The sequence below is a fragment of the Ursus americanus genome, chromosome 17, assembly GCF_024610735.1.
Source record: "Ursus americanus isolate L20-20 chromosome 17, mUrsAme1.1.p, whole genome shotgun sequence".
Taxonomy (NCBI): domain Eukaryota; kingdom Metazoa; phylum Chordata; class Mammalia; order Carnivora; family Ursidae; genus Ursus; species Ursus americanus.
In genome coordinates this window covers 6931087-6955015 of record NC_142143.1, presented here as the reverse complement: position 1 = coordinate 6955015, position 23929 = coordinate 6931087, and the positions used below count along the sequence as shown (strand labels likewise).

The 23929-nt window shown below is 53.7% G+C and overlaps 1 protein-coding gene across 4 annotated transcripts; it reads left to right on the top strand.

Moving 5' to 3' along the window:
* Positions 1-726: 726 nt before the first annotated feature.
* SEPTIN3 (septin 3) lies at positions 727-23016 on the top strand. 4 transcript variants are annotated; one of them, XM_087868667.1, is made up of 11 exons: positions 727-2047; positions 8413-8604; positions 11750-11878; positions 12299-12380; positions 13353-13490; positions 14836-14953; positions 15855-15950; positions 17557-17656; positions 19096-19147; positions 19441-19534; positions 21686-23016. In XM_087868667.1, the coding sequence occupies exons 1-11, from the start codon at positions 727-729 to the stop codon at positions 21749-21751; spliced, it is 2388 nt and encodes a 795-aa protein (XP_087724793.1). In that variant the 3' UTR covers positions 21752-23016. The 4 variants fall into 4 exon arrangements, with proteins under 4 accessions (XP_087724793.1, XP_087724794.1, XP_045636003.1 ...); XM_087868668.1 differs by lacking the exon at positions 727-2047 and adding an exon at positions 3984-4200 and having other exon boundaries at positions 17560-17656; XM_045780046.2 differs by lacking the exon at positions 727-2047 and adding an exon at positions 3987-4200.
* Positions 23017-23929: the final 913 nt, after the last annotated feature.

Below are 23929 nucleotides of genomic sequence, written 5' to 3'. Positions count from 1 at the left end.
CTGTGGGTGGGAACCCAGAGCCTTCTGGCCCCTCCTGAAAAAGACAGAGGCAGACAGGCTTCCAATAACCATTGCCCTCCTGCCCACGGGTCCCTGAACAAGGCCCCTTCGGGCCTGACAGTGCTTTATTTATTTATTTATTTTAAAGTAAACCTCATGCCTAACGTGGGGCTCGAACTCCAGACTCTGAGATCAAGAGTTGCATGCTCTACCGACTGAGCCAGCCAGTCACCCCTGACATCTAGGCATTTGTGTTTTTGATAAGTAGTATAAAACTCAAGCCATTGAGGAACCCACAGTTTCATATGTTTATATGTCATAAGTTTTCTTGTAAATATATTTCTTATATTTCTGGTTTCCTCATTGTTGAAAATTATTTTTAGAAATTAAGCTTTATATATATATTTAGCAATTTCTTTCCATTTCAATTATAAAGTGAACAATTTTTAAAACTCTTTTGTACCTTAGGGACTGCATAATATTAAAATGATGAATCACGCACTACTCTGTAACATTTCATAGGATTTAAATATTTTGCATTTTTAAATATTGTCTTGTTTTATAAGACCCTGGCAAACACTGACAACTAAAAATTAATTTGCTACTTAGCAAAGAAGTTTTCATGCTTTTTATTAACTAGGAATCAAAGAAATGCAAGCTGAGCGTCTCACCCCCGCTTGGCCCCTTCTCTCTGTTGATTGCCTCAGGGGAAGACGGAAGACCTGGATGGACCACAGCTTTGAGATGCAGCAGCATGGCACCCCCAGCCCTGGAGCCTCCCTGTCCCAAAGCCACCTGCTGGGGCACCCTGCCCGCCCCTCAAAGCTCTCTGGTGGGGTGTCTCCCCTCATCCCTGTCCTCAGGAAAACCATCCGTCTGGATGCCTTTTCCCAAAGCCATAGCCCACAGGCTTCCAGCCGACCAGGCCCTGGAACCAGGGCCCGGAGTGTGCCCCCACAGGACACCGTGCCCCGGAAGCTCAGCTCCATCTCTTTAACGCTCCGTCAGAACAGCCAGGCATGGCCCCTGGGTCCCCTACCTTCTAACTGGGAAGAGCTGCCCACCCCGGGCAGGGAGGCTGCCACCCATGGAGGAGGGAGGCTGCCCAGCCCAGGCTCACGATCTGGGACCCTAGCGCCGGGGGGCAGAGTCCACTCTGAGGGCCCAGGGAACCCAGGTCTGGCCAAACCCAGCAGGATGCCCATCGTGGAGAAGCCTCTGGTGAGTTCCTACCTGGCCCTACCGTTTCAATCCCGGTTAGCACAGAAATCGCCAGGCCCTGCAGGGCCAGGCTTGGTAGGTCAGAAGCATCCTGTCCCAGGGGCTGCCCATGTGACTACCAGAGCTTCTCCAGGAAGAGGCAGGCCCCGGTCCAGGGGTATCCCGAGACCCCGGCTGCATCTGCAAAGGGCCACCTCTACCATGGGTCCTGCGACGGCTATGGATTTGGCTACTCTGGACACAACCAGGCTAGGCACAGCCAGACGTTTAGCCACGATGGTCACCAACAGACCTAACTTAACTGTCCATCCGGCCACACCAAGCACATCCACACTGGATACAGGCCTGGAGTCATCTGCCCTGGATACCGCGCTGCGCACAGCCGTGGACTTCGCTACCGCAGACCCAACCAAGCGGGGCATGGTCATGGATGTGGTAACCCCAGAGCCAGAGAAGCTGGGCACGGCCAGAGCTGCAGCAGGCCCAGGCAAGTCAGATCCAACCACAGAGGGTACAGCCGTGGATTTGGCGGTACCAGACACAGTCAAGCTGGGCACAGCCCGGACGGACAGAGCCACGACTTTGGCCAGAACAAACACAGCCAAGCTGGACAGAACTACAGATTCTTTGGCTTTGGACACAAGCAAGCTGGGCACAGCCATGGGGGAGATCACACTGGACAGAGTCATTAACCTGACCATATCAGCCACCTACCCGCTGCGGCCAAGCAGCGGCACAGCCCCAGCGTGGGGCCATGCTACCGCAGATGCTGCCACAGACTGGCCCGCAGAGCCCGTCATGCGGGCCCCAGCCAGAGAAGCCCTAGGTAAGTGCAAAGAGCTTGGCTGGGGGTGTACTGGGCTGCTGTGGGGGATCAGGGTGTATTGGCCTGGAGATGAATAGGTCGGGCAAGGGAGGTGGGACCGTAAGGTCAGAGGTGAATGTGCTGGGGGAAAAGGGAACAAGATGGAGGGGCAGAACACAGGGGATGCACCCGGAGCTGGGTCCCAACCTGCCAGTCAGAGCTGAGGTTGAGGGAAGTCACCAGAAGGAAAGTTTCCAGGGGTGACTTGTGGAGGTGCAATTATGCTGAGTCCTTCCTTTAGCATCTTCCGTGGTTGGTTCTTTGGTCCCTGAAGAGCTGGAGTAATCAGGTGATCTACAGCTGAGTCCAGCTTTAAAAGCAAACCACGTGCATGAAAACACAGAGCGGCACGAGTAAGTGGGGATTCGCCCAACAGCCGTCACTATGGTGCTTCTCTAGATATTCGTAGAGACCTCACCCGAGACCTTCCAAATGATGCACATTCAGCCTTTCAGGAAGATACTTGTTGCTTGAAAGGTGCCCCACGTGACCTGATCTTCCTTGGTCCCCCGCCCCCAGCCTTTTAGTCTTGAGAGGTAAGTTGGAGACCTGAATGTATGTAAGTCCTACATAGAACTATAAATAGGTCCACATAAGGGCTAGAAGTTCATTCGGTGTCAGAGAAACCTGGGTTTCTTCCTTTTCCTCATCTTTCACTCTCTTTCATCCCAACCAGTCTATTTCCAACTCCGTTGATCATCTCCTCTGTACTTGGCTGGCTGTCGCCTCCTCTTCCCCCCTCTGCCCTTGCCATGCCACAGTCCCCGCCCTCCCTCCCCCCCCACCCCCTGGGTGGAAGGCTCTCTGTCCTCTGCACCCACTGCAGCTGCCGCAGGGACTCACATATTTGATGGTGGCTAATAGTCATTGGTGACTCACCACTGGCTTCCCTCAAAGTCCAGCTCCTTAGCCCAGCTTTCAAGACTTTGATCTTCTCCAGCCTCTAGCTCTGTATTTCCATCTGGAATTTTCTCCGCTGCTGCTGCTGCTGCATCAGGAGCTGTGAGTTGCCCACCAGCACCATGCAGCTCTCCCCTCTGAGTCTGCTCACCTCTGCCACCCCTGTCTACTGAGTGGCCTTCCCCTCTTCCCTCCCACCACCGTTTGCCTTTCCGTCTTGGCCCTTAGCTTCCCCATGAACTCTTCCAAAATCCCTCTCTGCCCAGGATGCCCACCTCTGAGCACTTGAGTACCCTATGCATACCCCAGGCCCCTATATTAGGACAGTCCAGCTGTCTCCCCCACTAGGCCTAGAATGGTCATCCTCATGCCTGTGCTCCCAGGGCCTGGCAATGCACTGTCCATTAATGTTGACTGAATGCATGAACATTTTTTCTGATGGGTAAATTGAGGCTCAGGAAAGTTCCCGACCAGCTCAAGGTCATAGGGCTCATCATCCAGAAGCCAGGCCTGAAAGCGGGGCCCCTGACTCAGGGCTCCGCAGGCGCCCGCGCCTGGGCAGAAGCGCGCTGAGCCCGCGCAACATCCCCACCACCGCGTGACTCGCGCACGCACCGCCGCTCGCCGCTGCCACCGGTCCCCGGCGCCCCCCGCCTCAACCCTAGCTTGGAGGGTAAGAGGCCGCGAGCAGGATGGGGGGGGGCGGGCAGGGATCGAGACTGGGATGCGGGCACCTCCCCCGGCCCGGCATCCCGAGCTGCAGGCGCAGCGCCCCCGCGCGCCTCCTGGGCCGCCTGCACCCGGGACCCGGTACCCGCTCCCGCGTGCGGGCGGGCGGAGAGCGGGTGCGGGCGCGGGCGCCGTGGGAGGGGGAGGGGCCCTCGGCGGGGCCGGCAGGCGCGCGGGTCACGTGGTGCGGGTGGCAGCGGCGGCGGCGGCGGCGGCGGCGGCGGCAGCGGCATCTGTGCGCGCGGGCAGGGGCAGCGGCGCCGAGCAAGCCGAAGCGAGGTCCTGGGCGGCCGCGGCGGCGCGGGGCGCAGGGGCGGCGCGGCCGGGCCGCGGGCCGGGCGGGTGGGCGGAGAGCGCGGAGGGGCGAGGCCCGGCTGCAGGGGCCGCTCTGCCCAGGAGGAGCCCGCGCCCGGCTCAGCCTTGCAGCCCCGCGCCCTGAGCATCTCCCCGGAGGAACAGAGACAAAGGAGGATTCATGTCCAAAGGTAGGGCGGCTGGCCCGGCCACCGGCGCCCGCTGGGAGGAGGCTGCGGCCCCGAAAAGCCCAGCTGGAGGTGCTATCAGAGGGAGGGTTGCTGCGCCGAGGAGCCCACGCGCGGTGACATATGCACGGACACACGCACACACCCCAAGATATACATGCCCGGAGAAATGCACACACGGGATCGCGGGGAGTTACAGAGGCCCACGGACATACGAGCAGGGACCCAGATGTGCACAGAAAGCCCACGCTAGAGCGCACCAAGACACGCACACACATGCACACCACGCACAGGTATCAGGGCCACCTACAGCCAGATAAGAGACCTGTGCGCTGACACATAGGCCCCTTCCCCCACACACAGGCGCACGCTGAGACAGGCACCAGCTGGTGGTCTCCAAGGGAACTCATTGGCCTCCAGAGGACTGGGATGGGGGAAGGGGGTGTCCCAGGGCCCTTTGCAACTGTGAATGGGAAAGGACCGAGACGTCTTCTGTGATTCGTTTTCTGAGAGCGGGGGCTGGAGCTGCGGTGGTCTGGAATTGCCTCTGCCGGTGGGGGTGGGGCCTTGAAGACTGCGAGGGCTGGGAGCAGGGAAGATCTACAGCTTCTCTGCTGTAGAGACCCCTCCCTCCCCCACTCCCCACTGAGCCAAGGAGGCAGGTGCTATTCTGGAAAGATCCCCTCCCCCTGCTGCCACCTTCCCAACGGAGGGGTGGGGTCCCTGGGCCAGACAAAGACAAAGCCATTCATTTGCCTGTGTAGAAGCAAGCACCGGGGTCCTTGCTGGGCTTGGGGAGGGGGGGTGCTGTTTCTGCAGAGGACTTAGCCAGAGCTGAGTCAGGTGGACAGTACCTCTCCCTAGAGCATTGATGGGGCAGGTGGCCCCTGGCTGGGGCTGCTGCTGACAGATCCCCCTCCTCTCCAGAAACCTTGGGAGAGCTGGGAGCTTAGGAGGACCCCCAAGGACCACCCTAGGCAGGATGGCACTTGAGCTATATCCTGCTGTGACCTTCATCCTTAGCTCTTCCCACCCTTGGGGAACCCCCATCCAATCCCTGTTGCGGGGAGGGAGAGGCTCTCTCTTAACAGAGTCTACTCCCTTGACTGTGGCCTACACAGGAGCCATTTGCTGGCTGGGGGTCGGCTGCTCTGCAAAGGGAGTAGCCTGTGAGGGAGAAGAAAGGTGATGGTTTACAGTGACATCTGCTTCCCTGCGAGGCGTCCGTCCGTCCATCCATCCATCCATCCATCCATCCATTGATATCTGCCTCCCTGCGAGGCATCCATCCATCCCTCCATCCCTCCATTCATTGCTAGTGCCTGTGTTATACTAGGTTCAATGGGGCACAGAGATCAATGAGACATGGCCTCTTCCCTGAAGAAGGGTGGGCGTATGTTCAGTGCCAGGTAATTTATGTCCATGCTTTTGTGTAACCTTCACAGCAACCCAGCAACGTAGGTACTGTGCCCATTTTCCTGAGGACAAAACTGAGGCTCACAGGGGTCATCCAGCTAGGAGTTAAGCCTGGGCCACCTGCCCATCGGGGGTTGGCCTGGAAGAACCAGGGATGCTCTCTGGGCAGAGGATGGAGCTACGGAATTCCACTCTAAGGCTGCATCGTCCTGTGCCCTGGGAATGGTTGTGTACTTGTCAGGCACCCTCACCGCATAGTGGACCCTTGGGGGCAAGGACCTTGTTTGGGGTTCAAAAGTATCTTTGGCCTCAAGTCTGGGGTTGGCTAGAGTAGGCTCCCATTTGGCAGCACATGAATGTCCTAGAAGGGATGGAGTGAGGGAATGAACATGATGGGTACAAGGTACTCAGGGGGCCAAGGAAACACAGAAGAGGGGCACCCATCTCAGGTAGAAAGCAGAGGCTTTTCTAGAGGTAGGCCTTGAGCTGAATGGTGAAGAAGGAGTGAGTAGGTGTCAGCCAGGGGCCGGAGTGGGCAGGGGTTGTCCAGCAGAGGTTGTGACATGGTGACCTGCCACGTTTGCAGTGCTTGTGGCTGACGGGTGGTTGCTGTTAGCATGTGCCTGGCGTGTAATTGGCGTAGGGTCGGGAGAGGTGACTTGCCAGCAGGTGCTCCACACAGTGTGCATGGGTGCTAGGAGGTGCTTGCTGGTCCTAGAAGTTGCCTGGGAATCTGGTGGGCAGCCCCCTTCTTGCAACCAGGGTCTGTCTTTTGGGAATGCTCTTTTAGAGTGCTGCCGTTAGCGGGCTAGAGCTGAGCCGGCCATAGTGACACCACACCCTTTACAAGGATACTAACAAAATGTCCCGAAAATGAATACAAGACGCACTTTCCAGGTCTGTAAAATAGGATAAGACACCCCCTCCCCATGGATCTATCTCACAACGTGGCTTGGGAGAACAAGTGGCCTTGGCTGTAGAGGCATGAGGGAAGTGGCCTGGGCCAGCCGTGGCAGCAGCTGGGCAGGGAAAATGGGGCACGGCCCCCGGTGCAGGTGTGCTGAGTGGGGCCCGGGAGCCACGTGCAGAGAGTGGAGGAGCAGGCCAGGCTGAGAGTCAGCTGCTGCAGGGCTGAGCCAATCTTGCGGCCGCCTGGAGCTGCCTGGCTGGCAACAGCTTCCCGGGGAAGCAGGACGGAGCCACGCCAGGCTCTGGGGAGGTCCTGAGGCTCTGTCAGATTTGGCTGTGCCTGGGAGTGACAAGGAAAGAACAGTTTCCCATTGGGAGAGAGAGAGTCTTGCCAGCACTGGTGGCAGGACCAGGTGGTGGGGGTACAAGAACAGACTCCTGGCTGAGTCTGGGGGTGGGGGAGGGAGGCACTCCTGTCCCCTCCCCCTCTGGCCCATCTGCTGCTTCATCAGTTCTCCCTGTGAGCCTGAGACTCTGCAGGAACCACAGGATTCCAGAATGGCAAAGCGGGAAGGGGTCCTCGAGAGAGCGTGGAGTCCAGTAACTGCTGTGTAATTAGCATCGCTTGCACACGCCCCATGTCATTTGGCCTCCAGACAAGTTGGTGAACTTGAAAGGGGCACGGGGCAAGAGGGTCTGAGAGTGGGAGGAGTATGCCGGGTACTTCTAGGCATCCTACCACAGCCTTAATCATGATCCTAGCCAGTTTACAGGTGAGGAAGCAGGCTCACAGTGGGGAGGTGATTTGCCCAAGTCCGCACATCCGGCAAGTAGCAGGGCCAGGCCCATTGCACTTCACCACACACGCACCCATTTTATGGATGGGAAAATGGAGTTGCTCTATACTGAAACCTACCCTGGGGGACATGGGCCCCATGAGGAAATGAACAGATTTCCCTTATGTGTGACCTGCCAGACCTAGAGGGATGTTGGCCTTTCCCGACCAGGGAAGGGCTCTGTCCTCAGCCTCCCCTCTCTTTTGCCACCCACCATCCCAAGAACACACTATGTCATCATAGGCAAGTGGCTGCCCCAACCTGGCTGTGTCTCATCCCCTTCCCACTGGTCTGGTCAGAAGGAGAGACATTCCTCCCACAGATTTAAAACTAGGCTAGGATGGTGTCTGGGGCTCCTTACGGCATAGACACCCCTACCTTGCAGTGATACTCATGAAACAGAGGGGATGCTGAGGCTGGGGGCGAGGGGGGTAGCCCTGTTTGCTTCTAAAAGACAAAGCAACTGAGGTCAGTGACAGAGAGTCAACAGATGTTAGATTCAGTGTCCTAAAAGGTCTTAGCCCTTTATTTGAGGAGGTAGGACTCAAGTCAGAATAACCCCAGATATCATCTTTTAGACCAGTGGTTCTCCACTAGGGGTATGCTGCCCTTGGGGCACTGTCTGGAGATATTTTTGGTTGTCACAACTGGCATGTAGTAGAGGTCAGGGGGCCACTGAACATCCAAGAGTGCACAGGACCTCCCCCTCTAATAAGTATCCAGACCCAAATGTCAACATGGCCACGTCGGAGAAGTTCCTGGCTTAGACACACAGACATGCTTTGGAGCAGCGAGTGCACCAGAGTGCCCCAGCAGCTGGAGAGGCTGGGCACTGACCCCCATCTGGCATCTGACTCTCTCTGTGTCTTGGGGAAGTTCTTACCCCCCCCCAGGCCTCTGTCTCTCCATCTGTGAAATGAGGGATCCATACTGCATGACCCCTGAGGTCCTTCCAGTCCCAACTCTGTGTGACTCGGTATCAAGAGAATAATACTGCGGCTTCCACGTGACTTCTGTTTTCCTCCAGCCCACCTCTCCCACGTTGGCTTTGCAGGGCTCCCAGAGGCCAGGACGGACGCAGCCATGTCAGAGCTGGTGCCTGAGCCCAGGCCTAAGCCGGCAGTGCCCATGAAACCCGTCAGCATCAACTCGAACCTGCTGGGCTACATTGGCATTGACACCATCATCGAGCAGATGCGCAAGAAGACCATGAAGACTGGTTTCGACTTCAACATCATGGTGGTCGGTATGGAAGGCTCCGGGGTCACTAGAGGCCATGCTGGTGGGCAGTACCGAGGATCCTATTTCTTTCTCTAGGATGGGCTTCAGCCCTGGCTTTCCCTAGGAGGAGCTCTTTCCAGGAGGAGAGATTTCACTGTGTTGATCACAAAGCCTGATTCTCTTCTCCCCTGAAGACTAGCTGATCAGGGGTAGGAACTCTGGGTGGATGGTCAGCCTGGCCCCAACACCAGGGGGGTGGACGCAGGCAGCCTCTTAGCAATGCTCAGCCAGTTTTTAGGTGTGTGGCGTGGAGAAATCACCAGTGTCTTTCCCCACTGGTATCAGATGGCGGGCGGTCTTCTTTCTTTCTTTCTTTTTTTTTTTTTTTAAAGATTTTATTTATTTATGTGACAGAGAGACAGCCAGCGAGAGAGGGAACACAGCAGGGGAGTGGGAGAGGAAGAAGCAGTCTCCCAGCGGAGGAGCCCGATGTGGGACTCGATCCGGGAACGCCAGGATCACGCCCTGAGCCAAAGGCAGACGCTTAACGACTGTGCCCCCCAGGCGCCCCGGGCGGTCTTCTTTCTGATCTTCTGTAGCGCTTGAAAGCTTAAAGAGAATTTTCAGGACATTGATTGGTCACTAAGCAGTGTTGCTAGGTCACAGCATGGAAGAGCAGGAAGGGACCTTTGGCTGTTAGTAGTGAGATATTCACTCAGTTGCTGAAACAGGGATGTGGGCATCTTCTTTCTTTCTCCCTTATCCCCCAATTCAATCAATCAGCAAGACCTGTCAGTTTTCCCTTGTAAATCTCTCTGAAGTCTGCCCACTTCTTTCCATCTCCACTGTGACCACTCTCAGCTGAGCTAGGGCTCCCACCTAGAACGTCACAGCCTCCTGCCTCAGTGCTGCTCAAAGATAAGGAGGTGGCTGGAGTTGAAATCATCTAGAAAGTCTTGCTCTAAAAAAACCCATCAGCTGAACTACACAGTGTGTTTAGTGTTACGGTCAATTTACTTTCTGGTACAAATTTCTTATCTCAAGAACGAGTAGCAAATGGTTCAGGGACCATGAACCCGGGCCACACTCTGAGTGGCATTGACCCTCCTCGTCCTCCTTCTGTTTCAAACCATTGTTCACCAGTGACTGGATAATTTTTCTAACCTGCAGAACTCCTCAGGTCATTCATCCTACTTAAAAGCCTTCAATAGATTTAAGGGCTTAAACTCCTAGCCTGGCCTGGTGCTCTCTCTCCACTCACCTTCTACCACTAACCACGTAGCATTCTACTCCCTGGTGGTAAGTTCTCCTGGACTCGCTGTGCTCTTTCCTGCCTCGGAGCCTTTGACTCTAACATTCCCGCTGTCTAGACCACATTCCAGCTTCTCAGTGGTCTTTCAAAGTTTCTCGGCAGATTTCAGCTTAGTTGTTGCTTCTTCCTAGAAGTCCTCCTTGATTCCAGACAGACTGGATTACATTCCCTTCAGTTTGCTGCCTTAATACCCTGTGATTCCCTTTTTCACGGCGATTATGGCAACACATCGTAACTGCCTGCTTGTGTTTCAGTCTTCCTCACACTAAATGGCTTCTGGAGGGTAAAGATGATGTCTTGTTCGCCTCTCTACCTCTAGTTCAGCACAGCACTTGGCACTCAAGAGTACTTAGTGAGCAAATGACCTCAGGAAATATCCAGACCAGAAACAGCAAGTAGAAGCCATACAGGCTTCTTCTCTCCCCAGCAGCGCCACGGGGAGAGACATTGCTGGTCAGTCATGACTCATGTTCGGGACTGAGCGCGCAGGTGGCCTTGTTAACATATTGGTCTAGGCGGCTACTACTGATTGATCAGTTGGAATGAGACATGCACCTTATCTGCTATTCCTCCCTTGCCTTCAGTTGTCAGTAAAGAAACCAGAGGAGCAAACACGGCTAGTCCCAGGTGTTCAGGGAAACTGCTCTGTTGGGTCTGGAGCCTTAGGCTTTTGCCCTCCGGGCCTGTCCTTTTCCTAATATACCACAGGGATGTTCTAGACCAGTACTTCTGACTCTACTGGGCATGTGATTCATCTGGGAGTCCTGTCAAAGTGCAGATTCTAAATCATAGGGCTGCGGCGGGGCCTGGGACCCTGCATTTCCTGCAAGGGTCCAGGTGATGCTGATACCATTGAGCAGTTGTAGGGCCTGCTTGCACAATCCTCGTGCGTGTACAAGTTTGAGAAGCACGTCTTGGGCCAGTGGTTTTCAAGTGCCTTTTAGTTGCAGAACTCCTCCTTGCAACGGAATCTTCTGTAGATTCTGTAGGCCTGTGTCAAACAGGTCAAAATGGGGCACCCGGCTGGCTCAGTTGGTAGAGCATGTGACTCTTGATCTCCGGGTCCTGAGTTCAAGCCCCATGTTCGGAGCGGAGCCTACTTTAAAAACAAAAAACCAATACAACACAAAAAAAGAAAAAGACGGGTCAAAAGGGAGCGCTCGTGAGGGCAGTGGAGGTGAGGGACCGGCCCTGCCTGCTTGGCTGCCCCCTCCTCCCTCAGTGCCCTCTCAGGCATTTATCTGCATGAAGTACTAACTGTGACACTGGAATAAAGAGTGGACACGGACCAGGGATTCCTTGGGTTCAAGTCCCTGGTCTTGCATTTATTAGTTATGTGACCTTGCATATATTTTATGTCATGTGGGGTCAATCTCTAGGACCGCTTGAGCTGGGGGTGAAGAGAGCTCTGCTATGGGATTCCCAGGGCTGTGGGATTCAAAGGCAGATTTGGGTAACAGATGTGAAAATCTCGGGTCCACTGAGGCACTATCAGAGGGCAAAGTAGTTCTGTCATTCTGTTTAGTATTAGTAAAGACTAAAAGCTGAAGTCCAGCAGACACAAAACAAAAAATTGCTACACTGGCCAAAGGCAGAGGTTGTCCCCTCTCCCAACGGTCCTGAGGCTCCAGGAAGGAGAGAATGTGGAATCCAACTGCTGTTTCCTCAAGTCCTTCTCCGGTACCAGGGAACCATTCGCATCTGCCTGCTCTCCCGCTCAGTCCTCTGCCCCCCATGAGTGGGGGGCATGGCCTGGATCAAGGTTCTAGAATTCTGTAAGCTCGTGGGAAAGATGGCAGGCTCAGGAGGTGGACACGGGTCTTCCCCACCGTGTCATCCTCCTCCTGTCTTGTGGCAGGTCAGAGCGGACTGGGCAAGTCAACGCTGGTCAACACGCTCTTCAAATCCCAGGTGAGCCGCAAGGCCTCCAGCTGGAACCGGGAGGAGAAGATTCCGAAGACGGTGGAGATCAAAGCTATTGGACACGGTGAGGACCAGGCAGGGACTCCTGTGGCCACTGTGCAGAAGGCTGTCTGCCAGAGAGGGAGAGACAGGCCCACTGGGAAATGAGACAAATGAAAAGCAATCTCAAGACAGAAGAGAAGGAGGCCTAAAATTTATGGAGCCAATTCCTTGGTCTAGACAAGACAGAAGGGATTAGAAATGGGGCCTGAGCTGGATGGTAGAACATGGGTGGGATTCAGGCAGCAAGAAGCAGGGAAGACATGCTAGGAGCAGGGAACAGCATGAACAGAGGTGCTGAGGTGGGAAGATCCTGAATTCGACTTTTCCAGTAATTGGTCCCGAGGAAGGAAGGAGCCTGCGTCTCCCTGGCTGGTAGGCAGCAGGGTAGGCAGCATCAGCCTGACGAGTGACCTCCCTGGTGCCTTTTCTGTTCACCCCCCAGTGATAGAGGAAGGCGGGGTCAAAATGAAGCTGACCGTCATCGACACCCCCGGCTTCGGAGACCAGATCAACAATGAAAACTGGTATATGTCTGCCTGTGAGATTTCTGCCCTGACGACGCTGAACACGGTGCAGATTCATTCATATGAGAACGAGCTGCGCCCTCCATGCCGAGGGGCTAAGTGGGGAGGCGCGCTAAAGGATGGGAGACGGGGGCTTTGTACGGAGGCGAGGCAAGAGGCCCAGGAGGGCCAGTGCAGAGGGACTTTTGGCTGTGGCGTTGCCTGGAGGTGACAGCAGGGCAGACAGAACATGGGGAGCCGGGGCACAAATCCAGGCTGAGCGGAAGGCCGTGGCTGAGCTTGGCCTGTGGGCAGTGTCATAACCCTGCATGAAGAGAGGACGGAGGGGAATTTCCATGAGGAGAGAGCCTTTGGGAATTCGCAGAGCAAAGCGGCCGTCAGCATCCCCCCAAGGATGTAGATGGAAAATTCCAGGCAGAGATTTGCTCCCAGATAGGAACGGAGACCACGTTTCCTCTGTGAGGGCGCTGGGGTCTGCCGCACATAGGCAGGGCCGCCAAACAACACGACTTGGAACCATCTTAGAAAAGTGACTGGTTGTCCCCTCCTCTCGTTATAGGCATGCTCCTTAAAGGGGAAATTCGCGATGGCATGGACAAGTGTCATAATGATGAGTCGTTGCCGTGTTGAATACTTTCTATATACCATTGCAATGTGCCGTACTGTACAGCTGTTCTTCGTTATCCTGAATTCCTCCAGGCACCCTTAGTACTCAGACAGGGGCACAGCCTGCCCCAGAGCCCCCTAGCTAATAAGGAGTGGAGGAAGGGAAAGCATGTGCTGCTATCTGGGGTGGGGCGGGTTGTGCAGGTTTCTCTGGCCCAGCCCAGGACTAGGTGCCCGTGAGAGTTCTGGCCTTGCTAACAAGGAAAGCCATCCATGGGAGCCTGAGGGAGAAGGGTCAACAGGCGTTTCTTTCTGGGACATCCACCTGCTTTCTCCCCCCACCCCCCACACCGCCCAATCCCCCAGCTGGGAGCCCATTGAGAAGTACATCAATGAACAGTACGAGAAGTTCCTGAAGGAGGAGGTCAACATCGCCAGGAAGAAACGCATCCCCGACACTCGTGTCCACTGCTGCCTCTACTTCATCTCCCCCACAGGACACTCGTACGTACCAGTCCCTCCCCCCACGGCTGCGCCTGGTTCTGGTTCGTGTCAGCTGTGCCCGTTCTGTCTTGGAGAGCCAGTCTCCCCGGATGGGACTCAATGTCGTCAGGGCTCTGTGATTGCCCAGACTTTCTCCAAAAGAGTCTGATTTTCTTACCGGGAGAGTAAAGCTGACCAACCCCAGCCCCCAGGCTGCCCCCTGGTGTTCTAGCACCACTGTGCCAGCAGAGGGGAGTCGGTGTGTGAGCACAGAGGGCTCCTCGTCTCTTCAGGAGATAGCTGCTTTGCACGAAGCTGGGGTGGGCAGCAAGAGGACTGAAACGGGGAGGGGCAGGGCTACTGGATTAGGGCATGTGTTTTGGGGGGTATAGGACCCAGCTGTAGGCATTTGATGGGTGGGCAGCCCAGCATGTCTAGAGATGAAGGTGGCGATGAGCAGGTGTGCAGGGAAGTCTGGTTGTGAGTGGCAGATGGGGCTGTGTGACAGGGAGTGCCAGCGTGGGACGGAGAGACCCAGGAGGGTAAGCAGGCGACCTTCCATAACGTATTACTACGCCTAACTGCTGGGCCAGAAGTTCATTTCTTGAGTGGATGGCATGAGCAAGGCGGGCCCCCAGTTTTGGAAGAACCAGGTATCAGCAGGTGTTTGATGGTGGGGTCCAGGGACGCAATAAAAAGATTAGCTTTACTCCTCCCTAGAATGTGGACCCAAGGTCAGAGCAAGCCAGCAGATAGCCTGACTTAGTAAGTTGCCCAGACTGGGGACCCAGAGTCTAGGGGGAGCTGGGCCCTCAGATGGGGAGGGCCAAGGCCCCCAGCTGGGCCTCTGCGGGACTATGTGTGGGCTGGGAGAAGGCGCATCAAATGTGCTGTCCTGGGGCCCCTGGCTGGCCCAGTTGGCGAGCACGTGCCTCTTGACCAGGGGGCCGTGAGTTCAAGCCCCGCACTGAGCATGGAGATTACTTACAAAAAAGTGCTGTCCCATAGGGAGAATAAGATACACGAGTAACCATGACACAAGGACATAAAGGGACATAAAGGCAGAGACGACAGTCTGTGGCTATTCCCAGGAGAAAAAGATCCCCACATCAGGAGCGCTGTCCTGAAGGAGGGGCAGGATTTGAAGAGAGGGGGAGACGGGGGGCCGAGTCGGGGCAGAGAGTCGCAGCCTGTTCTGCAGGCGGTGAGATGCTGGGAGCGTGTCAGGGAGGAGACGGAGGAGCCCCTGGGCCTCAGCCAGGCTCCCTGCTCCTTCCTCCTGTCCCAAGGGTGGCCCTGGCGAGGCGGCCGTGGTGGGGTGGGGGAGGGCAAGGTGGCTCTGACACCCCGCCATTTCTGGGCGCAGCTTGCGACCCCTCGATCTGGAGTTCATGAGGCACCTCAGCAAAGTTGTGAACATCATTCCCGTGATTGCGAAGGCTGACACCATGACCCTGGAGGAGAAGTCTGAATTCAAGCAAAGGGTGAGAAGGCCCCTCCTCCTTCTCCTGTCCCCACCCTGCCTTCCCCTTCTCTGGTCCAAGCCATGTCCTATCCTTGATTGTTGTAACCCCCCTTTCCCACCCAGCTCCCACTTAACCATTAAAGAGGCTGGGCTGGCGGTTTCAGCCGACCAATGGTGAAGAGAAGTTAGCAGCCTGAGGCTGCCTCCTTCCCACCCTCCAAACTGACTGGTGAAGACCACTGAACACGTAAATCACCATGCGCATGAGAAGCCCCTCCTCAACATTAGATCGCTTGAGGGGCTAGACTAAGTAATCACCTGCCCGCCAGTCTTTATTAGTGTCTTCTATGAGCTCCTCCTCCCACCCCCCGCTGGGTGCACAGGGATGGCAGTGGGGGCCTGCGAGGGAGATATAAAGCCGTTCGCTGCCTTTGAGAAACTTACAGGTAGACTAGTGGGGAGTTCCTGGACGGCTTCCTGGAGGAGGTGAGACAAGTCAAGCTTCGAGAAAGGGCAGACGGACAGACTTGGGGCCGAGCCTTGCCTCTCTTCCCTGCAAACAGGAATATGACACATAGCAGCATGAGCACTGCCCATGGGAGTCTGTACTCAGTCGTGCTGCTTGTTGAAACCTTAAGCTTCTGGACCCTGAGAGAAGCAAGCTGTACCCCCAGACTATTCCTCATCTCGGGCTGGGCTGTAGCAGCTGTATGACTGGGGCTGCCATTTATTGGGTCTTCCTGCTGCTCAGGGCCTTGGAGTTCAGACACGACTGGATTGTGAAAGGCTGTGTTCATCCCTCCGACTTCGGCACACACACATGCTCACACACGTGCGTGCACACACACACACACACACACACACTCCCCACTCCCAGTATCCTGAGACTTGGCTACCTTGCTTCTCTTCCTCGCCCCTAGGTTCGAAAGGAGCTCGAAGTAAATGGCATCGAGTTCTACCCCCAGAAGGAATTTGATGAGGATTTGGAGGACAAGACGGAGAATGACAAAATCCGGGTGGGTGCTCGGGGCTCTGTTCAGCGCACAAATGTCCCCTTGGCACCAGTGGGATGTGGATCGTGTACCCTTTCTGTCTTGCCACCTGCTTTTCCCTCTTCATACTCTCAGCCTCACCTTGCCTGACCCAGACCAGAAGTGACATGGGAGAGGATGAGGAGTAGGGCCCTGGCTAGGACTGTGAACCCTGTGTACCCTGTGAGCCCAGAAAGCCAAGGTTCTTGTCTATCCCCAGGCTACCCCAAAAGCCTCTTTTTCCCCCCACAAGGCTTGGAAAAACCAGTGTGTGGTTGATGGAAGGGCATGGGCAGGAAGAACATCAGGCTGGGGTCCAAGGTGTCTATGCTCTAGTCAGAGCCCTGCCTCAGTTTCCCCTCTATAAAGTGCAGAGGTCAGTCTAGGTGAGTGGCTTATAGGCTTTTTTTCCCTCTAGAGGAACTCTTTTAAAAAATTTAATGTCAGACAGAACTCTTGTATATAAAACATGAAAACAGAGCCGCTCTGGCTCAGGGGTGGGCACAGAGCACCGTCTTCTCACCAGTCCCTGGGGCGTCTCCTGGGGATCTCAAGGCTTCATGTGATTTCTACGATCCCTCTCAATTCCAAACTTTGATAATTCTGGGATTTTACATTACAATCCTGAGTTCTGGTCTGGGCTTTTCTACTCACCACTATGACCTGGGACAAGCCACTTACCTGCTTTGGTCTCGACTCTCCTCTGTCGGGGGTGCATAACCTATCTGACGTAGTTGAGACAGGTCGTTGGTGAGTTAATTGAAAAAGTCCAGCCAAGTGAAGAAATCATTAAAAAAACGATGTATACAAATCTTAAATATTTTTAAAGCAATATTTCACTGAACTATTAAGTTAAAATGAATGACATCCTTCACATTCATTAAGCATTGTTTCATATACAGACAAGGGCTCTTCTTTGAGGATAAGTCCGGTCTTAGGGCAAGAGCAACTCACCTTTCTCAAGTCTTTCTGAAACACTCAGCTTGATTTTCAGAGAAACAGTTCTCCATGGTCATACAGCCTTGGCTTAAATAATAGTTTTTCCGATAACAAGTACACGTGTGGCAAATAGGTTTGGCAACAAACAGCTGGCTCTTGGCGAATATATACAACCCATGGCGGGGGGAGCAGAGGAGCCTATGAACTTCAGAAGGTGGAGGTCGGCGGACCTGGGCCTCTGCCAGTAGGTTTGATGGGAGGGAGCATAAAGCACCTCTCACTTGGCTGTCACCAGGGTGGGTATCCCTGAAGCGCGGTCGTCCCATCCTAGCTAGCTCACAGAGTCGTTCCAAACCAAACCGAATGCGATAAAGCCCTATTAAAAAGTACAACACTTTTTGTTGAAGGAAAGCTGACCTACTGAGGTTCGCCAGCCAGGCAGGGGTGCGACCAGGACCGGACCCAGGACTTCAGACTCCCTTTTAACAGAGTCTTTTAAGAGACAAGAGCATTGCCCTTGCCATCAGTGGGATCACTGAATGAGCAACAGAAGCGTGTAGTTCAAGGCCAGGGGCCCGGGACCGTGGGGCGTCCTGTCCGCGGAGGCCCGGAGGGGAGGAGGCTGACATGCAGGTGTGTGTGGTTTGTCCAGCAGGAGAGCATGCCTTTTGCTGTGGTGGGAAGCGACAAGGAGTACCAAGTGAATGGGAAGCGGGTCCTCGGCAGAAAAACTCCCTGGGGGATCATTGAAGGTAACTCAGTGCATCTTCTTGAAGAACCAGCTGCTGGTGGTCAGTTACGCTGACGTATTCAGCATCTAGAGGTCAGGCACTATCCTGGCACGTCAAACACAAAACGAAAGCGGCCAGACCCTGCCCTAAGGAGCTTCCAGTCTAATTGAGAAGCTGAGTCTTAGAGGCAGGGAGCGCTGAAAGGCCGATCTAGCACCTTGCCGGGAGGCCCGGACTCGTGCATGGAAGGAATGGAGAACGTGGAGAGACTAAAAAGCACGGGGAAAACCGGAGAAAGGTTTTCGCATGAAAGGGGACGTGATCTGACAAACTGTGGAGGGTGTTTCGGATGTGGCCGTTTTCGTTTGTTGTGAATGGATGTGACCTCGAGAAGGTCAATAACGATTCTGAAAGGTTTTAAAGAACTGCTTCAGTGATCTCGTTCAAATGCGATAACCCTCTGCGGGGAGCAGGGGAGGCGAGACTCAGAACGTTAGCCCCCGAGGGCCTCGAGCCTCAGACAGGTGAAGGGTCTTGTTTAAGATCACATGACTTGTTAGTGGCTGAAACTGGGATTTCAGAGCCAGAGTTCAATCCCACAACTGAGTTTATTTCAATTCAAAAACCAAGTTCATCCCATCGGATCACATTGTCTCTCATTTGCCTATGACCCGGTGTGGGGATTTTTTTTTTTTTTTAAGATTTTATTTATTTATTCGACAGAGATAGAGACAGCCAGCGAGAGAGGGAACACAAGCAGGGGGAGCGGGAGAGGAAGAAGCAGGCTCATAGCTGAAGAGCCTGATGTGGGGCTCGATCCCATAACGCCGGGATCACGCCCTGAGCCGAAGGCAGGCGCTTAACCGCTGTGCCACCCAGGCGCCCCAATGGGGATTTTTTTTTTAATGGCATTTTCTCATCTGCCTTGAATTGGAATCATTTATGAGGATGTCTGTCCCGTCCATTAGATTGTGGGACTAGAACGTTCATATCCTAATCCCCTTCTGCTCCCACGATGCTTGGCAGGTGGTTTGCAGATAGTAGGTACTCAATCTGTATTGAATTAGATTCATCGAGTAGTGGGTGCCCTTTTTTAAGAGGGCTCGTTGTCACACTGTGTGTGTTACTGTCTTCCAATTAGATTATAAGCTCCTCAAAGATAGGAATTGTGTCGTAGGCCTTGGGCCAGTTTTTAGACTCCCTGTGTATTTATAAATTTCCTATAAAATGGGAAATCTAATAGTCCCTATTAGCTATTATTTCACAGAGTCTAGAATAGTATTGTGCCATTGTTCCCATGCACAGAAGTGCCCAGAGCAGCAAACCTCTGGAAGGCTTACAAGAAGTGACCTGCCCCGTGGCTCTCTCCTCAATGCCTCCGTGCCCTGAAGAGAAGTACAGCTGCTGGGTGTTGCTACATTCGTGAAATGACCACCTGTTTTGTTTTGTTTTGTTCCCAGTGGAAAACCTCAACCACTGTGAGTTTGCCTTGCTTCGAGACTTTGTCATCAGGTGAGATGCACCCCTTCCCTCAGAGGGCAGGTTTATTTATTTGGGGTCAGGAGGCCATCCGTTCAGACCTACTTCCTCCATCTCCAGGTCTCTCTGACAGAGCTCTCTGCCCCCCGTTCCAGGTCCCATCATGAAGCAGAAGGGGCCGAAGAAGCGTTATTGGCTCTCTGGCGTGGGTCCCAGTCACTGGGCCCAGGTCACGGGAGTGATGCGTTGACCTCAGATGTGGGTCCCTCTCTTCCTCCTCCCACCCCTAATCACACCCGTCTCTCCGCTCACCTTTTGTCCTTCAGGACCCACCTCCAGGACCTCAAGGAAGTGACGCACAACATCCACTACGAGACCTACAGGGCCAAGCGGCTCAATGACAATGGAGGCCTCCCTCCGGTGAGCGTGGACACAGAGGAAAGCCACGACAGTAACCCCTGACGGCCCTTTCTCTGTATCATCACACACACCCACTTTTCCACACACACATCCCAATACCACACCAACCACCTTCTTGCTTTCTACTCTGTCCCACAGGCCTGTCTGGTGTTTGTGGAGTTTGTCTACAGTGCGTGTGTGCGTGCGTGTGTGTGTGTGTGTGCACGGGAAAGAGAGTGTATGTGCCTGCGTGTGTGTGTATGTATGTGTGTGTGTGTGTACCTGCGCAGGGGTGAGGTATTTTCACTGCCCTCCCTGGAAGGTCCCTTGTAAGTTTGGTTCCTCCATGGCTGTCCATTATCTGTCTCCTTTCCTTGTGTCCCAGAACAAAGCCGGGTGCCTCACTCAAGAGGTCTAGGGGAGGTTTCCCTTAAAAATGATGGGGAACAGGTGAGCCACAGGTAACTCTTTCTTATCTCTGAACCGCCCACAAACGGGGACTGCAGAGACTCTCTGAGGACAGCTTTGGAGCTGGACCTGGGGTGGTGGTGGTGAGGGGTGGCCATCTAGGGTAAGGCTAGGACTTCCTTGGAGAGGGAAGGTCAAGGGAGAGCAGAGTAGGCCGGAGCTGGGCTCCTGCAGAAAGGGTTCGTGCCCAGAAGTGGAGAAGAGAGTTCACCCTTCAGTGTGTGTCGTCTCCATTGTCCAAAACCCACCACCTGTCACCGTCTGTCCTGGTTGCAGATTCCTGCTTCCACACGCGCCTTGCCTCGCTCCCCTCTGCTCCTGCCTTCTCCCCCTTCCGTCGTTCCTGCATCTTGCCCCTCTCTGACTTCTTTCACTTGCTTCGAGTCTAATCCACCTTAGTGACATTTCTGTATTTAGGATTTATGCCCAGTCCGCTTCCAAAAAGGACTTCAGGCCACCTTAGAATAAAATCACAGCCCAAACACGTGACAGGATACACTGGGATTACGAGAGAAATCAGGCCCGCAGAGACGAGTGGGAAAGAAAATTTCCACAGTGCATGGTGGACCCGTGTGGGTCCAGGCAGAGGAGGAAACACAATGAGTTACCCAGTTCCCAGTATCTGGCTCGAGAAGCACATGTGCTGGTCCAGTGAGACAACCTTTCTTTGGGCATTAAGTTCTAGAAGAATTAAATCTAAAGCAGTATCAAGAGCAATACACAACTTTTGCCTTTCTTAGTGGTTTGGCTTCAGAGGCAAATTTGAGACAACACCTCACTTTTCTCCACCAGGATTCTTTCTCCTGAACAAGCTGGCTTCTCTACTGCTTGCTTCTCATACATGCTTGTCCCCCTCTGAACTTCTGTTCTCTCTCACTGTGCATGTCTGTCTGTCTGTCTTTCTCTGCTTTTCCCCGATTCCCCCCTCCTCACTCCTGTAGACATTCTGAACAATACCCACAATCATACAGTCTAGACTTTTCTTGCCATTCCCTTCAGCCCTGTATTTATTAATGCATAGATTTCCCCCCGTTGGTTTTACAAACAAGTTGTTCTTTCTCCTTTAGTCTGTAAGATGGCTGAACCTTGGGGCTGGGGAAACAGGTTAGCCTTAGGTAAGGGAAAACACCAACTAACTACAGTTTACAATGACCTCATACAGTCTCCAGTTCCATCTTCTGGTCCAGCCCTCGGTGTTTTACTGGTCCACGACAAATCCCAGCATTTCTAGTCTCTTATCACTCAGGTGCTAGGAAAACACATAGACTTCAGTCCAGGATTCGGTGGGCCAGGGGAAAGAGGTGGATGACTCCAAAACCAGAGCCCCAAAACCTATGGTCTCAGTCTTCCTTGGAGGCTCTTCACCAATCCCATACACATCCTCCCTCACCCACAAAGCTATTGCAGGGTAAGCACCTGTCAGGATAGAATAGCAGCAGGGTTAAAGCCCAGAGGTTGCTACCTTTCAACAGGAGAGGGATCCCTGGGGTATACAGTAGGCAGTTGTGTATGTAGACCTGGGACTGGCCACCTAGGACTGGCAAGGGGAGGTCTAGCCGGGGTGGCGGGTGTTGGAGAGGTTGAGTAGAGAATGATGCTTGGCACCCCTACCACTTGATGTCAGCCTCCCTGGAGAAGCTGTTTTGTGTGTCTGCTGCCAGCTGCTGGTCTCCACACCCTCAACCGTTCTCAACCCCCCTGCAGGGAGAAGGCCTCCTGGGCACTGTCCTTCCACCCGTGCCAGCCACCCCCTGCCCCACTGCTGAATGAAGGCCATTTCAAGCGCTGCTTCTCCCTCCATCCCTCCCAGCTGTTATTGCTGCAGGGCTGTGCCCTTTTTAGGGCTGTGCTTGCCCAGCCCACCACCACCACAGCCCCCCTCAGCTCTCAGGAGGTCGGAGGGGCCATCTGTCTCTTTAGGACAGTTGCTTCCTCCCTGTATCCAAACCGCCCCCCTCCTCCCAGTGGAATGGAGTTCTCGGCAGCACGGCCCTCCTCCATCGTCTGTGTCAGCCGGTCCCAGCCCATCCGTAGGGGGAAAGAACTCATCAAGAGCTCCTTCTGCCCTTGCAAACCCATACCAGCTACTTGTAGCCATCTCCAAGGGGAAATGGCATTGCTCCCTGTCCTTTCACGTGCATGAGCTACTCTTGGCTTCCTTCAAGGGTCAAGAAAGCAACTTTTCTGCTTGTCAGATTTGTTGATGTCAGCCGTGTGAGCCCCGGTGTGGGACAAGGGTACCTCTTTCATTGCTTAAAGCTTCTTTCTAATGATGGGTCACTACAAATGTGGGGGAGCCAGGCCTAGGGTCACTTAAAAAAAAAAAATCACCGCTTGTGGCTGGCCCAGAGTTCAGTTTCACACCCTCCCCACCCCGTAAGGCAGCCACTTAGAAAGAGTGGTTTTCCTGAAGAGACATTTCTGGAATTGACTTCCTTACCCTCGAACTTAAAAAAAGAACCAAACACAGACACAAAACTCCAGAAACCCACGGGATGTGAACTCTAGGAAGAAAAAAAAAGCACCCTTCTGTCCACTTAGCAATAAGAGGGATCTCTTCCTACCTATCCTGACTACTTCTGCCCCCACCTCCACCCTGCTAATGTGAGTAATGACTTAGCCTGGCCACAGTTGGTCCCTGTAGGCTAGTGGAAAATACCCAGCGGAGGGCAAAGCCCCCCATCAGATGCATGAATGTTTGCGAATGTTGGCTGCCACTGCCCCACATACTGTGTCTTTATGGGATTTCCCCCCCGCCTGCCCACCCCTGCCATCTCCACCTGGACAGTACTTTCTCAAAGGCTGGTGACTTGTGGGCCATTCATCTACAACTAAGTCCTGATGGAGCAAGAGGCCCAAGCCTAGGGGATGCAAGAACGACCCGTTTCTTAAATGTTACCAGTCCCAGCCAACCTTTGGGTGACATCGTGGTTAAATTTCCCAGTTGAAAACAAGCCAACAGACACTCAGACTGGTTGTGTAAATGTTGCTAGACTTTATGTGTTGTACAACTAAACATTGCTGTTTGAACAGGAGCTGTCTGGCCTGTGTCTCATTTGTGCGCCTCACTCCTTGGCCAAATCAGCCATTACATCATGGGTGGAGGGCGAGACAGGGACCGTTTTGGTAAGAAGCAGCCACAGGAATTACAGATGGAAAACATTTTGTGAGATCAGTTTGTCTTCAGTTGGCTTGAGGTTGGACTTCAGTCATGATTTCATGGAGTTTTGTATTCAGGAGGAGTGATGGAGCTATCATGCTAGAACTTGAGGGATGCTGTGTTCTGTATAGCCCATCTCCTTCAATGAAAACAAGGTTTATTTTCATTTAACTAATTTCCTAGCTTTTCCCTCCTTTCTCCAGAAGGCATAAAACCCAATTCTATGAAAGGAGTGGGCCCATCGTGCCCAGAAACCTGTCTACTGTACAGTGAATAATACTTTAAGAATTAAGAATTTACATTTAAAGCACTAGCTTGTCTCTTGTCTTTTCAAACTTAAACCAAACTTCCTTCCTTTCAGGCTCCTAATCTCTTCTGTAGCTAGCAAATAACACGACTTTGTCTCTCTCTCTCTTTCTGAATTTGAATGGGATGATTATATGCAATTGTGTTTGGGGCCTCAATATTCCGTAGGGTGAATGCAAGCAATAGAAGAGTGGTGGGGAGTCACGCAGGTAAAATGATGAGGACCAGGACCAAAGATGGGGAGATGGAAGATTTGAGTGGTTCTGCGAACTTAAAATATCACAGCTAAGAGAAAACAGTTCTTCTAGCCCAATCCTTTCATACAGCTATGGAAACTGAAGTCCAGAGAGCGTAGTTGCCTTGCCCAAAGTTACACATTGACTCTTTGTCAATGCTCTTTCTGCAGCTTCACACCATTCCTATTGTATTTCATTTGTTCCAATAGTCTTGTGTTTAAAAAAAAACAATCAGTTTGGGGCACC